The 13,488-nt window shown below is 42.8% G+C and overlaps 1 protein-coding gene across 16 annotated transcripts in view; it reads right to left on the minus strand.

Annotated features, from left to right (window-relative positions):
* AFDN (afadin, adherens junction formation factor) overlaps positions 1 to 13,488 on the minus strand; it is a 220,145-nt gene that overhangs the window by 94,356 nt on the left and 112,301 nt on the right. For all 16 annotated transcript variants that reach the window (XM_054021691.1, XM_054021692.1, XM_054021690.1 and 13 more), the window contains exons 9-12: positions 12,667 to 12,761; positions 10,348 to 10,610; positions 4,876 to 4,945; positions 3,679 to 3,797 (exon numbers count right to left, since the gene is read on the minus strand). In XM_054021691.1, the coding sequence (XP_053877666.1) occupies positions 3,679 to 3,797; positions 4,876 to 4,945; positions 10,348 to 10,610; positions 12,667 to 12,761 (547 nt within the window). The remainder of the gene's footprint in view (positions 1 to 3,678; positions 3,798 to 4,875; positions 4,946 to 10,347; positions 10,611 to 12,666; positions 12,762 to 13,488) is intronic.

Below are 13,488 nucleotides of genomic sequence, written 5' to 3' on the forward strand. Positions count from 1 at the left end.
GATCCAGATCTGGATCGTGAAGACGAAGACCATCTGTAGACTCGATGCTGGGAGCGGCCTCGCGAACGGGAGCGGCGCTCATACCGGTGCCAGAAACCGTGTCTGGACTCCGACCGATACCAATGTTCAAGTCGGTGCAGAGAAGTAGACCGGTGCCGGGAGGAAGATCTGGGCCGTGCGTACGACCGGTGCCGAGATGGAGATCGGTGCCAGGACTGCGAGCGGCATCGGGACCTGCTCCGAGAGTGGGAGCGGTGCCGCGAGTCCACGCTCGGAGATGGAGAGCCTATCAGGGCAGGCTTGCCCCTGGATTGCACAGTATGAAGGGCATGCGGTGCCGCGGGTTGAGATGGCGCCGGCTCCGTGAGAGCGATGAGGTCTTTCGCCATTGCAAAAATCTCTGGTGTAGAAGGGAGACAGGGCTCAACCATAGGACGAGGTAGTGAGCTAGTCCACACCAGACTCAACAGCTCTTCACCCGGTGCCGTAATCAACGGTGTTGACGATGCCTGCACCCTCTGGCGCTCCGAAGCCAGACGCGGCTCTACCACCGGTGCGGGGGGAGCCAGTGCTTGTTGGACGGCAGCGTCCTGGGTCTTGCGGGGTCTTTTATGCCCCGGAGACAGGGAACGGCACCGAGGGGCTTGCGGCGGACGCGGTGCCGAGGGAGGACGGTGCCATGGGGCCTTATCTGCGTCAGCTCGCGGTGCAGTACTGGAGGGTGCCGCTGGGGCGCTGAGCACCGAAGCGCTTGGTGCCGGGACTTGGCGCGCTGAAGGAGGATCTGGGCTAAGTGCCGCCTCCCTAAGGAGCTGCTGAAGTCTAAAGTCCCGCTCCTTTTTGGTCCTGGGCCTGAAAGCCTTGCAGATCTTGCACTTGTCTGTCTGGTGAGACTCCCCTAAACACTTCAGACAAGAGTTGTGAGGGTCTCCCGTTGGCAAAAGGTTAGCACAGAACGCGCACAGCTTAAAGCCAGGAGCCTTGGGCATGAGCCCGGCTGCGCGCTGGGTGGGTGGGGGGATAATAGCCCCCTTAACCCCAGCTAACTATTTATAACTACTCTACAAACTACTAATCTAAAGAATATAACCAACAACTATCTACAAGAACTAACGAGTAAAGCTAGGGAGAGTGGAAAACAGCTATGCTGCGCTCCACAGTTCCAACGACCGTCACGGGCGGTAAGAAGGAACTGAGGGGGTGCTAGGTTGGCTGGGGTATATATCCAGTGCCATGAAGGCGCCACTCCAGGGGGCTCCACAGCCGAACCACCGGGTGTTGCTAGGGTAGAAAATTCTCCGACGATCGTGCACACGGCACGTGCACACCTAATTGAAATAGATATGAGCAAGCACTCGAAGAAGAACTGACGACTCCTCTCTCCTCATTGGCATCAATAGTATAGGAGGCATCCACTGCCTTCTTTTCCTCACCAGTTCCAAGGATGATCCCTGCGCCCCTTTGGCTAGTCCCAATATGGGGGGGACTTTTGCTCTTCAGTTCTGGGAAACTGGTACTATGCTCCTTATAAGTTCCAGACACTTGGGTATTAGGGCAGAGAGTCTCACCTGACTTAAGCCTGGTCTATGCTGCCACTTAGATCGACATAAGTTACATAACTCAGGGAGTGTGAAAAAATCACCTCCCTGAGCAACCTAGCTTACATTGACCTAACATGGGGTCTACAGTGCGCTATGTCGGCAGGAGACGCTCTCCCGACAACTTACATTCTGTTTCTCAGAGAGGTGGAGTACTGAAGTCGACAGGAGAGTGCTCTCCCCTCAATCGCAGCGGTGCTGATTTAGTGGGCCAACGTAAACTAGCCCTTAGAGAGTGTCAGAGAGGAGGTGCTCTTTTTGAATGAGGGCTTGGAAGGGGATTTCTCACAATTTTTTGTGAGCTTGTTATGAGGGGGTAGGAGGAAACTTTCTTTGGAACAGTCTTTAGCACTGGTCTGATTATCCCCAAAGCTGGAGAATACTGTGCTCGGAGGGATGCTTCTCAGTGCCTCTGCCTGACGCACCGGAGGTGGAGGGTTATCTGACGGGCCAGGATCAGACTGGGGTTTCACTACACATTCCCTCAGGAATCTTCTATGCCTGGCTTGTACATAACTTGATGGGTTCACCTAGAAAAGGATGGCAGATAGGATATGAGCTTCCCCGGGACAATAGAGGCATGTATCATGCTCATTGCTAACCAGGAAAGCTCAGTTGCAGGCCACTCAGATTTTGAGTCCTGGAAACATGGGCATACTAATCACTCCAGATGTCCAGACAGGGGGTGGGGAAGAGATGTCCAGATAGGGAGACCCCCTAGCCCCAAGACTACTCAACTACTCTACTCTAACTGTAAGTTAGCTAAAAACAGGTTTCATTAGCTATTTACATCTACACTTTTTGAAGAATTCTAACTAACACTGTAGACATTACAGAAGTTGTCTCAGCCCACGGGTGGTAGAAAGGAACTGGAGAGATAGTCACTCCACGCAAGCCCTCAGTTTGGTGCACAGGAGAAGGTTACAGGCACGGACCAGTGGATACTGTTAGCAAATGTCTTCCAGTTTTGGATACATTGAGTGCATGTGCACCTCAAATACAACACATATAGGCCGTCCCTGGCAGGGGCGGGGTCCAAGACAAATCAGCCTCCCCACTAGTCTCCTCGCCATCCGCCTGCGCACCCGCTGCTCTCCTCCTCGCCGTCCACCTGTCACTCGCCTCCTCACTAGTTTCCTCACCAGCCATCTGGCGCTCCCCCTCCCCTGTCCGCCCGCCTGCTGCTCTCCTCGCCGTTCACCCACCCCCTCAACCCCTGCCTCCCAGCTAATCTCTTCACCATCCGTCCGCCTGCCTGTCTCCCCGTTCGCCTCCTCACCCCGAATGTCCACCCACCTTACCTCTCCACCCACCTCCTCACCTGAATATCTGGACAAATGATGTCCAGATTGTATATTGGTCAGGACGTGAGGACAAAGGGTTAAGTATCGAGACAGTCATGATTTTATCGAAGCGCGGGGCCTAGGGCGGTCACCCCAATTCACCCTACCCAAGGTACGGCTCTGCATATAGGCATCATCACTAAAAGAACTTAAACTTAAGAACAGATTTTATGAAGACTCACAGAGACAAACATCATACTTTGATTGTTTTACCAGGTTTTGATAAATGTTTTACAAACTAGGGAAGACTGAAATGACTAGAGGCTGAAATTGTCTGTCAACAAATCTTGCCAACTGCATTGCTACAAGGACTAACAGAAGCTTACAGTTGTGCCCCATGTTCAGACAGAAAAACACATCAACCCAAAGTTGACAAATGTAGAAGCCCAACCAATAGATGACAAGAAATTCTGTACCTGTTAAAATACTCCATTAGATGCATTTAAATTATCAAAAAAAAAAAAAAAAAAATCAACAACGGTCTAACAAATTCAGAAAATAGCAATTTGTCTGGAAAAAACTGATATAAATTACAGAAAAATCAAAACTAAAGATAAAAATAAGATATTTTAATATTCTCTTAATTTCATCCTTTATTTTGGAAAGGGTTAAAAACTTTTTTCCCCAGGCAGACACGTACTATTTCAATACAGCTTGATGAGACCTTGCTTCACGTTTCCAGAAAAGACATCTGTTTAATTGACAATATCAGAAATGATAGAATATGTATTTCCTACCTGCCGTCGTGCCTGCGATAATCTTGCTGCTGTTCCACTCTAATCATTGGCTTCACCATTCCTCGTTCAGCTGTGCTGGATGCTGATGAAATTCTGTCACTATCCAGTCTATTGGTGCTCTAACTCAAACAGGAAGACAAATCTTTAACATGCATGCATTAGATCAGCCAAGTCTTACGTTCATCACTATGAAAAAAAAAAAACTTATTTCAAGGCTGCCAGAAGGAGACCGTGAACAGAGAAGACTACAAAACAAAAGACAGCAATGCAGCATGTGTTATCACCACAATGAAATTTTCATACTAGCTATTCAAAACATCACAACAGCCAACTAGAAACATATTTTTGGCAACATATTGACAGGAATTTTAAAACCAACGAAGTTAACATTAACAGAAAGCCAGTAACAGTGCTTATAATGATGCAAAGATTCTACAGATTCTTGCTTAAAACAGTTTTAATATATAATAATTCCAAAACTAGGAATAACAGGCTGCCTTTCTTCAAAACGTTAGTTACTGAAGTTAAATAAAACTTCAGTAATAAAATAAAAAAAAAGTTTTAAAACACTGATTAAAAATCCTTTCCCCTCTCAATTGCTGTGTTTATACTTCTGACATATGCTGTTATTTCACTAGTTTTCCAATATTCAGTCCCTCCCCCAAGCTAGACAGAACCTGAATTTCTAATGTTAAAAAAAAAATTCCTATTTTTGAAAAAAAAAAAAAAAAATCTTGCTGTTCTTTATACATCATAAAGAAGCATAAAAGGGCACACATCCATTTTTTCCCTCTTTATAGGTCAGCTATCATCAGCATTATGGGCTTCAGTCTTACAGGTGGCTTTACAATGCATTCTTCCCCACTTCATTTACTCATGCACCTTTAACTGTGTAACATGTCCTCTGTCCAGTAAACCATTTCTTTGAGAACTTATGCTAATACTCCAAAGTTCTGACATGTTTCAAAGTATTTTTAAAAATTGCAGTTCTTTTCCTAAAAAAGTTCTTCTCTCCTTAAACAGAAAGTATGCTAGATGCTCTACAGACATATAAAAAGATAGTCACTCATCCAAAAAGCTTACCTAGGGCCACTCAAGAACCACACAATATTTCATAATTGGTGAGCTTTAACAACAAACTGGGAATATAAACTATAAATGTAATCATTTTTGACCAGTCTAATTACAGTTTGATACCTTGCTCGCTGGTAATGCTGTTCCACTGTGAACATCTCCCTCCAGATCAAATGTTGTTTCCTGAACAACCCTGAGAAGATTAAGACCGAAAAAACCTCTAGTAACTTTCAAGAAGAAATTACAAATATGCAGTATAAAAAACAATGGTACAGGATAGCTAAGGTACACTGCAAACCAAATAGCTCTGCTATACCGCCTTATTTTTTAATATTTGTATTTAAAATACTGTATTGATAGGACATTTATACATAGGCTTAACAGAATTCGATTTTTATTTTTTATAATTTTGATGTTTCAATATCAATGTTTACTGTTAAGCATTTGTTCTGTTTTTATTGATTTAAATTTTCACAGTTGCGCAAAATAGTGGGTTTTAAGGTGGTTTTTTTTTCAAATTTTATCTATTTAAATATTCACAGCTGCAGGAAACTACAGGGTGGTAAGACAAGAAAATTTAATGACAGTAGATGTTGAGATTCAGGAAGTGAAAGTTTTGTAACCACTGAAATAAATTCTATATTTTGACATGCAATGTTGACAAAAAGTAAATATCCTTAAACAGAACTCTAATAAATTCTTAAACAGCACTTTTCTTACTTCGCCTATCTGTAAATTTCAATTATTGAAATATTTTTTCCCTTGGTTTGTGTGTGTGTGTGTGTGTGTGTGTGTGTGTGTGTGTGTGTGTGTGTATGGTGAAACGGACATAGTAGTAAGAGAGCTCTGAGGTTCAGGATGGGTCTCCAACTTCCCTTCCATTTGGGTAATAGGAAGTAACGAGAATAGAATCCCTTGCCACGTAAATGTTGAGGTACTGGTTCTATGGCTCATAACTGCATGAGGCGATCTATCTCCTGCTGCAGGAGACTCATGAGAAGGGTCCCTAAAGAGGCATGATGGGGAAGGGTGTTCTGGAGGCGGCACAGAGGGGATGTGAATGGAATATCTGCAACTAATGATCTCTAGGACCCATCTGTCTGAGGTTATATGCTCCCAGGCACTGTGGAACACTGCCAAATGGTGGCCAAATGGGTGGATGGTCACAGATGATAGTGAAGAGAGGTCTTGCGGAGCCTTGACCTGCCCTAAAAAGTGGGAGTGGGAGCCTGATGGCTTTCACTTTGAGAACTTTTCCTTTTTCTGCTGGGGCTCATAGTTCCGTTGTTATGGGAATTGGAACGAATAAGGCTTCTGTTGGTATTGAGGGTTAAAATGTCTCTTTTGCCCTGGTGTGGAGATTCCCAGTGACCTGAGAGTGGCCCTGGAATCCTTCAAAGAGAGAGGCATCAGTCTTCTTGGTGAAGAGATTCACACCCTTAAAGGGGAGGTCCTCCACCATGGTCTGCAGCTCCTTCGGGAATCCCGAGAGATGGAGCCACGACTCCCATCTCATTACCACAGCTGTGGAGATGGTCCTGGCAGCCGTGTCAGCAGCATCCAGGGCCGATTGCAAAGATGTTTTTGCTACCAGTTGCACCTCCTGGATGATGGCCTTGAAGAAATCCCGGGAGCTTATCAATAAAGTTGTGTAGTTTATTGTAATTCGTCTAGTCATACTTTGCCGTGAGTGGCTGGTAGTTGGCAATTCAAAACTAAGTTGGCCAAGGAATACGCCTTCCAGTCTCTGTCATAGGTGTTGTCTTAAGAGTGGTTATGTCAGCCATGAGAGTTCACAGCATCACGATGGAATCTGGTGGTGTGTGGGTGAATAGGAATTCATGATGTCCCCGCAAAGGAATCAATTTTTTGTCCACCCACTTGCATGTTGGAGTCACTGAGGCCGGGGTTTGCCACACCATCTTAGCTGGTTTCAGAGTAGCAGCCGTGATAGTCTGTATCCGCAAAAAGAACAGGGGTACTTGTGGCACCTTAGAGACTAGCAAATTTATTTGAGCATAAGCTTTCATGGGCTACAGCCCACTTCATCGGATGCACAGAATGGAACATATAGCAAGAAGATATTTATACATACAGAGAACATGAAAAGGTGGAAGTAGCCATACCAACTGTAAGAGGCCAATCAATTGAGATGAGCTATCAGCAGGAGAAAAAAAAAAACTTTTGAAGTGATAATCAAGATGGCCCATACAAGGTGTGAGGATACTTAACATGGGGAAATAGATTCAATTAGTGTAATGACCCAACCATTCCCAGTCTCTGTTCAAACCCAAGTTAATGGTATCTAATTTGCATATTAATTCAAGTTCAGCAGTCTCTCTTTGGAGTCTGTTTTTGATGTTTACACCATCTTAGCTGGGTGTAGCATGGCCTTGTTGATTGACAATGTGATTTTGGAAGTAGATGAAGCATGGAGGATGTCAATAGGCTGGCGATGCGTATCTTTAACCAACTCCAATGGCATGCAAAGCGTGTCCGCCACTCTCTTCGCCAGCTTTTGGAACAAGCGGAAGTTATCCGCCATGGAAGGTGGCGATGGCATAATTGCTTTGTCCTGCAAAGAAGAGGATATGGCTTTGAGTGTGATCTACTCCTCTGTGTCCACCTCCTGCTCCTCCACTTTTTGGGATTCTGAGGTGTACAATGCTGTAGCTGAGGGGGTGTGCCTGAAAGGCTCTCAGGTGATGCTTGATGCCCTTGAGGCCACTGCAGAGGGATAGGGCCTGGTGAAGGTACTCATGGATGACCATACCAAGATGGTGGTGGTGCCATCTGGTTGTACATTCCTGGATCCTGTTGATAGTGTCCCCCATATAGAGCTTTGGAGGAGTATAGAGAAACCCCATCTAGCTCATTGTCCGATCCCTCACTTGACATCAGAGGGGCATGGCATAATTGTCGGGGAAATAACCCTTGATTGGCCATGGCTCAGTTCCAGTACCAAGGGACTGAGAGTCAGGAGCTTCCAACATAGCCAGGTCACCAGCCTGATGGAATACTGCCAGTACCGAATGTCCTGGCATTGGTGGTGGTGCCAGGGAGAAGGGGACCTCATCTGTACCAATCTCTCCAGTGCCGAATGCGTCAATGCTGCTGGTGGTATCGATGACAGCTCACATACCAGAAGCATCTTAGGGAGTTTGCTCTTGTGTTTTCGTACCGAAGATTCAGTGTCCAAGCCCAAAGGGTCTGTGAGCCTATCAACAGTACTGGACACTGAGTGTGCCATGAGGCATGGGTGCCAGACGATCTTGGTGCCGGCGGTGCTGAGGATACTAACCAAGTGAGATGGTGATCGCTTTCGGCTATTCCTGGGCTTGTTGAAGGGAGTTCCCACTCTCTTTTTCGACTTGGGAGTGGACTCCCCAGATAGTTTCTTTGATAACACCGTTATAAAACATTAATTCTTCAATGAAAATATTATCCATGAACTATCAAACATCTGATTACTACCTAGAGGTGGGGCCTACCTTGTATCACCTTATATTCCCTGGCAACAAACTTCTCCAGCATGAAAAACTCAAAAGAATAATTAGACACCCCTATAACCAATGGGAGTCTGAAGGATGACAAAATTAGGGACTTTGAAGCCAAATCCCAGCACAGGGGAGAAGCCAATGAAAATATAACCTTGTGTGTGTTTTGGGTACCCCCACTGCACATAAAGGCTTCTGTTGCAGCAGTACTCCAATACCCATTCTATGAGGATAGACAATGGAGATTAATTATAACAATTGATATTTCTGGACCTGAGAAAAGATACCCAGTCACAAAAAGAGGTACTACTTTCTAATTACTGCAGTAGTCCTGTAGAGAAAAAAAAACTGCATATCAACTATAAAATTATCAACTTTACAGACTTTTGGTCTGATCTGAATTGAGAAAATATGCATGGCAACAGAACTCAGAGAGGACTCAATAAGTGAGTACAGCCATTTTGCAAAAGAATTTATGAGTTTCAAATACTACAATAGACTGTTTATTAATGTCATTCCTCAGATCACAATTTAAAATAATCGTTTAACAGTAGTTTTTACCAGTGATTTATTTAGCTGAAGAACATAAAATTATTTAACTTACGCAATTAAAACTGTGTGTACAAGTTTTACAAAGGGGAGACACTTATTTCTTTGCTCTGTTAGGATTACATTTCTGAATGCTTGCCAAGGAGAGGCACTCTCTCTCCACATTCAATGAGCTGCTCCATCTTTGGACCGTGAATCTTTTTTAAAACAATACAAATTCACAAGTATGGTACTGTCCAAGAGTTGTCAGATGGGTTTATTGTATTTTGTGACCCTGAAAGGAATGTAACATCTATAACCTATACTTCAAAAGTTGACTTGACTTCCTCTGATATAGTGGGTCGGGGGGAGAATCACACAAAAAAGGACAAAAAACCTGACTGATTCTGGATCAATGCCTTTTAAGGTATAAAAACTTTTCATCCATAATGAAGATCACAGAAAAGCAGCTTTCACAAAATTCTCTAACTTCTCATACTGAATGCCCATGTATACTTTGAGTTTTAAACAAAAATCCAGAATAGGAAGATGACTGTGGTAAAAGTATAGATTTTTAAAATTAACTGGTAATTCAATGACAACATAATATGCCTCTCCTCACCAATGTGTTTCACAATGGATAATTTCTTACATAATCAGCTTTTGTGCCTCAATTTCTTCCATCCAGAACATCCTACTCTAGTAGTTTCCTTTGGACCAGTCAGAGAAGAGAGCAGATCATCAATATTTTACATCTTCCAAGTAGTTCTGTATGGTTTTAAATCCTGCGGCTCTCTGCATATTTTCATTTCCAATGAACATGAAGCCCTAAGGCCAGGCAATATTTGTCCTCATATCTAATCTATGTATCTAATACTGCACCCATCAAAATAATACGAGCACAAATAATAGGTGAAAACTTAGGATTGCTGGACTCTAGGCACAGAAAAAAGAGAAGCAACTGTTACACATCTGGAAGACAAGGCCACAAGGTAAAATATTGGGCTCCCTATTCTGACATCTCAAATGGAGTTTTGCAATCATCCATTTCCGAGGGGGAATCCAGATATTTTAGAAACTCTTGATAAAATCCAGTGTAAGTGGCAAATAGCAGAGACGCACTCAAAGTACATCTTTTTCTGTTTTGTTTATTCACATCTAGTCTAATGAAACTTCCGAAGTTACTGTCTAAGGAAAAAGAATACCACCAGACTCACTATGTAAAGTCAGTAAATTTCTTATGTTCCTGGTGTTTGACTGAGCTGTCGTGAAATGTATTAGGATTCTAATAATTCTCCCCTCCCCCACCCCCCATTTTGGACTGGTGGATCAGTGTCATGAGAAAAATATACTTCTATATTTAATAATGAAACAAACATATGCAAGTCCTAAAAACTTCACAAGGTGGAGCTAAAGTATTATAATAGTTATATTTCTACTATAAATTTTACTTAGAACAGTTAAGAGTAGGCACTCAGAGCCTGATGGTCTTACACTCAAGACTCCATATTATTTTATTATTTCAAGGCTCTATATCATTTTCACTCAAAAAATAGGATTGTGTACTCACCCAGTTTTGTGCCTTGGACCTTTGATCATGAGACCTGCATCTAGAGTTCTTTTAGGAATAATGTGGTCCTGACTGGGATCCACAAATTTAAATACATGAGATGATCCAAACTGAACCTTCATGCCACTTTGCAGCATGGTGGTCTCTGAAATACGCTGACCTTCTACATAAGTTTCAGCGTCAATGCTTCTTGGTGTAACAGTAACAACTCCATCCATATTGGTGAGATCACAGTGATGAGACTGAATTCCTGGACCAAACAACTGGAAATACAAATATTCAATAGTTCTAAAATTACCTAATTCAGAATCACTGCAGAAACAAAGCATAACTGTGTACCCCAATTCACCCTAATTGCAGTATATGGATATATTTTACTCCTGCCTCTGAATTTTCATGAGAAATTTATCAATTAAAGCATCAGTAATTTAATCTTAGCTTAAGCTTTGCTCCAAGTGAAGACAACCATAACGTGTTTTTGCAGCATATTTTAGCTAAATATTTCCACTCAAAATATACTTTGCACATTATTAATAAACTGTTATAAATATGCTGCTCATAATTGAATTGCAAGATCCACAAAGGGACTTAGGAGCCAAAGTCTGAGTTTTAGGTACCACTGTGATCCACACAAAACTGCCTTACCCCATAGGTTCCTTTGGTGCCTACATTTTTGCTATAGAAGTTCCTTAAGTGCCTAAGATTCTGCCTCTGATCATGCACACAGCTACCTGACACTTCAATCCCAGTACAATTCTCAAACTAGGGGAAGATAGGCACTGACCCACCTACCTTGCCTGTGCGGTCTGATCTGGTAGGCAAGCTTTGAGCATGCCTAACTTCACATAAGGGGGGGAGAGCAGGAGAGTGAGGAGGGGAAGGAGGCCTCCCTTGTAACTCTTAGCCCAGTAGTTAGGGTAATCACCTGGGACAGGAAAACTCCAGTTCAATTCCCTCGTCTTTCTGATAAGTGATTTGAACAGGGGTCTACCAGCTCTCTGGTGAATGACCTAGTCACTGGACTAGAGAGTGATTCTCACAGCTTCTGGCCCAAATAATATTTTATTAAAGTGGAATGGCTTCAACAAGAGAGACAGAAGGCTCATGTCAGATTATCCCATAGATCAGTGATTAGAGCACTAACCTGAGATATGGGAGATCCTTGTTCAAATGCCTTCTCATCGGGCAGCTGGGAAAATTGAGAAGAGGCCTCCTACATCCTAGTGAGTAACCTAGTCACTGGGATAAGGGAGGTCTCTCCACCCCAGCCATCTGTGTGGAGTTAGGCAGGCGCCTAAGTCTTTCTTGAAAGAAACTGCTTGGATGTCTAAGCTGCCTGACTCCTGGTGAGGGGTTCCCAGCTGCAGATCACTGACAGAGATAGGCATTTCCCCGCAGCCCGGATCCAAGAGGGGCGGGGCTTAGGTAGCTCCCCAACTAGCGAGCTGACTTTTGTGGATCCCATTCTCCAGGTGCTTCTATCTTCCCATTCATTTTAGGCAACTAAAACTCATGGTTTGTGAATTCCAGTAATTTTCAAGAGGTCTAAAAGATAGACATTGCAACACCCAAGGCCTTTTGTGGATAAAAGACTTGAACCTGCAAATACTTACACACTAGTAAAGTGGATGAGGATGGATGGTTCAGTGGTTAGGGTGATAGCCTGGGACATGAGAGACTCCTCTGCCACAAACATCATGTGTGATTCAGGACAAGTTACAGTCTCTCTGTGCCTCAGTTCCCCATTTTACTTCCCTAGATCACAGGGTTGTTGTGAGGATAAATACATTAAAGACTGTGAGGCATTCTGATTCATTTATAACAATTGGTTTCAACTTTACGATGCTCAGTCATGCAATGGAGTGGATTGCAGTTCCGAGTTACGACGTTTTGACTTACGACGCAATTTTCAGGAACCAATTGCGTCGCAAGTCCAAGGACTACCTGTATTCATTTTTGCGTTTAAAGGATCACGCCTTCAGTTTCTGCTTTAAGCAAAACGGAAAAAACAAATCAAAGCATTCCGATCAACAGAAAATCATTTGTTTGCGCATTTAGATTTATATGCTCTTCTGACTTGTAAAGGTAAGTCACTTCGGCCAGATGTGCTCAGGATGAAGTAAACTGGTAGGTACAGAGTGGCTTTTTCTAAATGCATTTTGAATTAATGCTTACTAACAGGAAAGCCTGAGGCCCATGCTGAGGGGGTTAAATAATTAAATAGTTATGGTCCTCAGTGAACTGAGCTAGTTCCCAGGATTAACATGTGACTGGTTGAAGTTCAGATCAGCTCTTTCACTTGAGGCTGTTTTTCCTCACCTGGATGGAATTGTCATCAAATTTTTCAGTTCCAACTTCAGTGACACTTAACTGTAGACGATAGAGTTTTGGCTTATCTCTGGAGTCAGAACCATCTGTAGAGTAAGTGTAAAGCACTTGATTTGCAAATATTATAGCTTGATTTCTAATTCATATTACAAAACTCAAAACACCTAATTCTGAATTAATGTTCACCAAAAATTAATCTAATTTGTGTCCTTAAACTTTGTTAGAAACACTGAAGAGTTGCTAATGTTTATGTGAAAAAAGATAATATGGATGGTAAATCTTAAATAGGAAAGCCTATGCAAAAGAAAATTGCTTTAGCAACTGCAGAAAGGAAAATAATCTTTTCATTAGAGCTTTCTACTGTACATATTCTTGTATATTTCCATTTGTGCTTAAATAGTAGCCTACAGTATAGAGGAAGAAATTTTCCTCCGGCTTCTGATATATATGAACAGAGAAAGAAAAAAATAAGGATTTCAAAAATATTTGTATGAAATGTGTAGATGTCAGCACCACAGATATAGGTCTAAGCCTTGTCTCTATCACAGCACCTCTAATGAAATGCATATTGCCATCAATACCTCCATCACTGTGTCAGGTAGCCTGTGAGACCAATTTTTTTCCCCTTTACCAGATGCTGAAACAAGTCAAAAAGCCAATAAATAAATAAATAAAATAAATAAATAAAATAAGATCCTTGTAAAAACAGTTACCCTACTAAACATATGCCTGAGTCAGCTTCTTCCTCATGGATCAGAAATGATAATTCTGATACATTTGTAAGAGAACTATGACCTCAGTAATGTTCCTCCT

This window comes from Malaclemys terrapin, chromosome 3, assembly GCF_027887155.1.
Source record: "Malaclemys terrapin pileata isolate rMalTer1 chromosome 3, rMalTer1.hap1, whole genome shotgun sequence".
NCBI lineage: Eukaryota > Metazoa > Chordata > Testudines > Emydidae > Malaclemys > Malaclemys terrapin.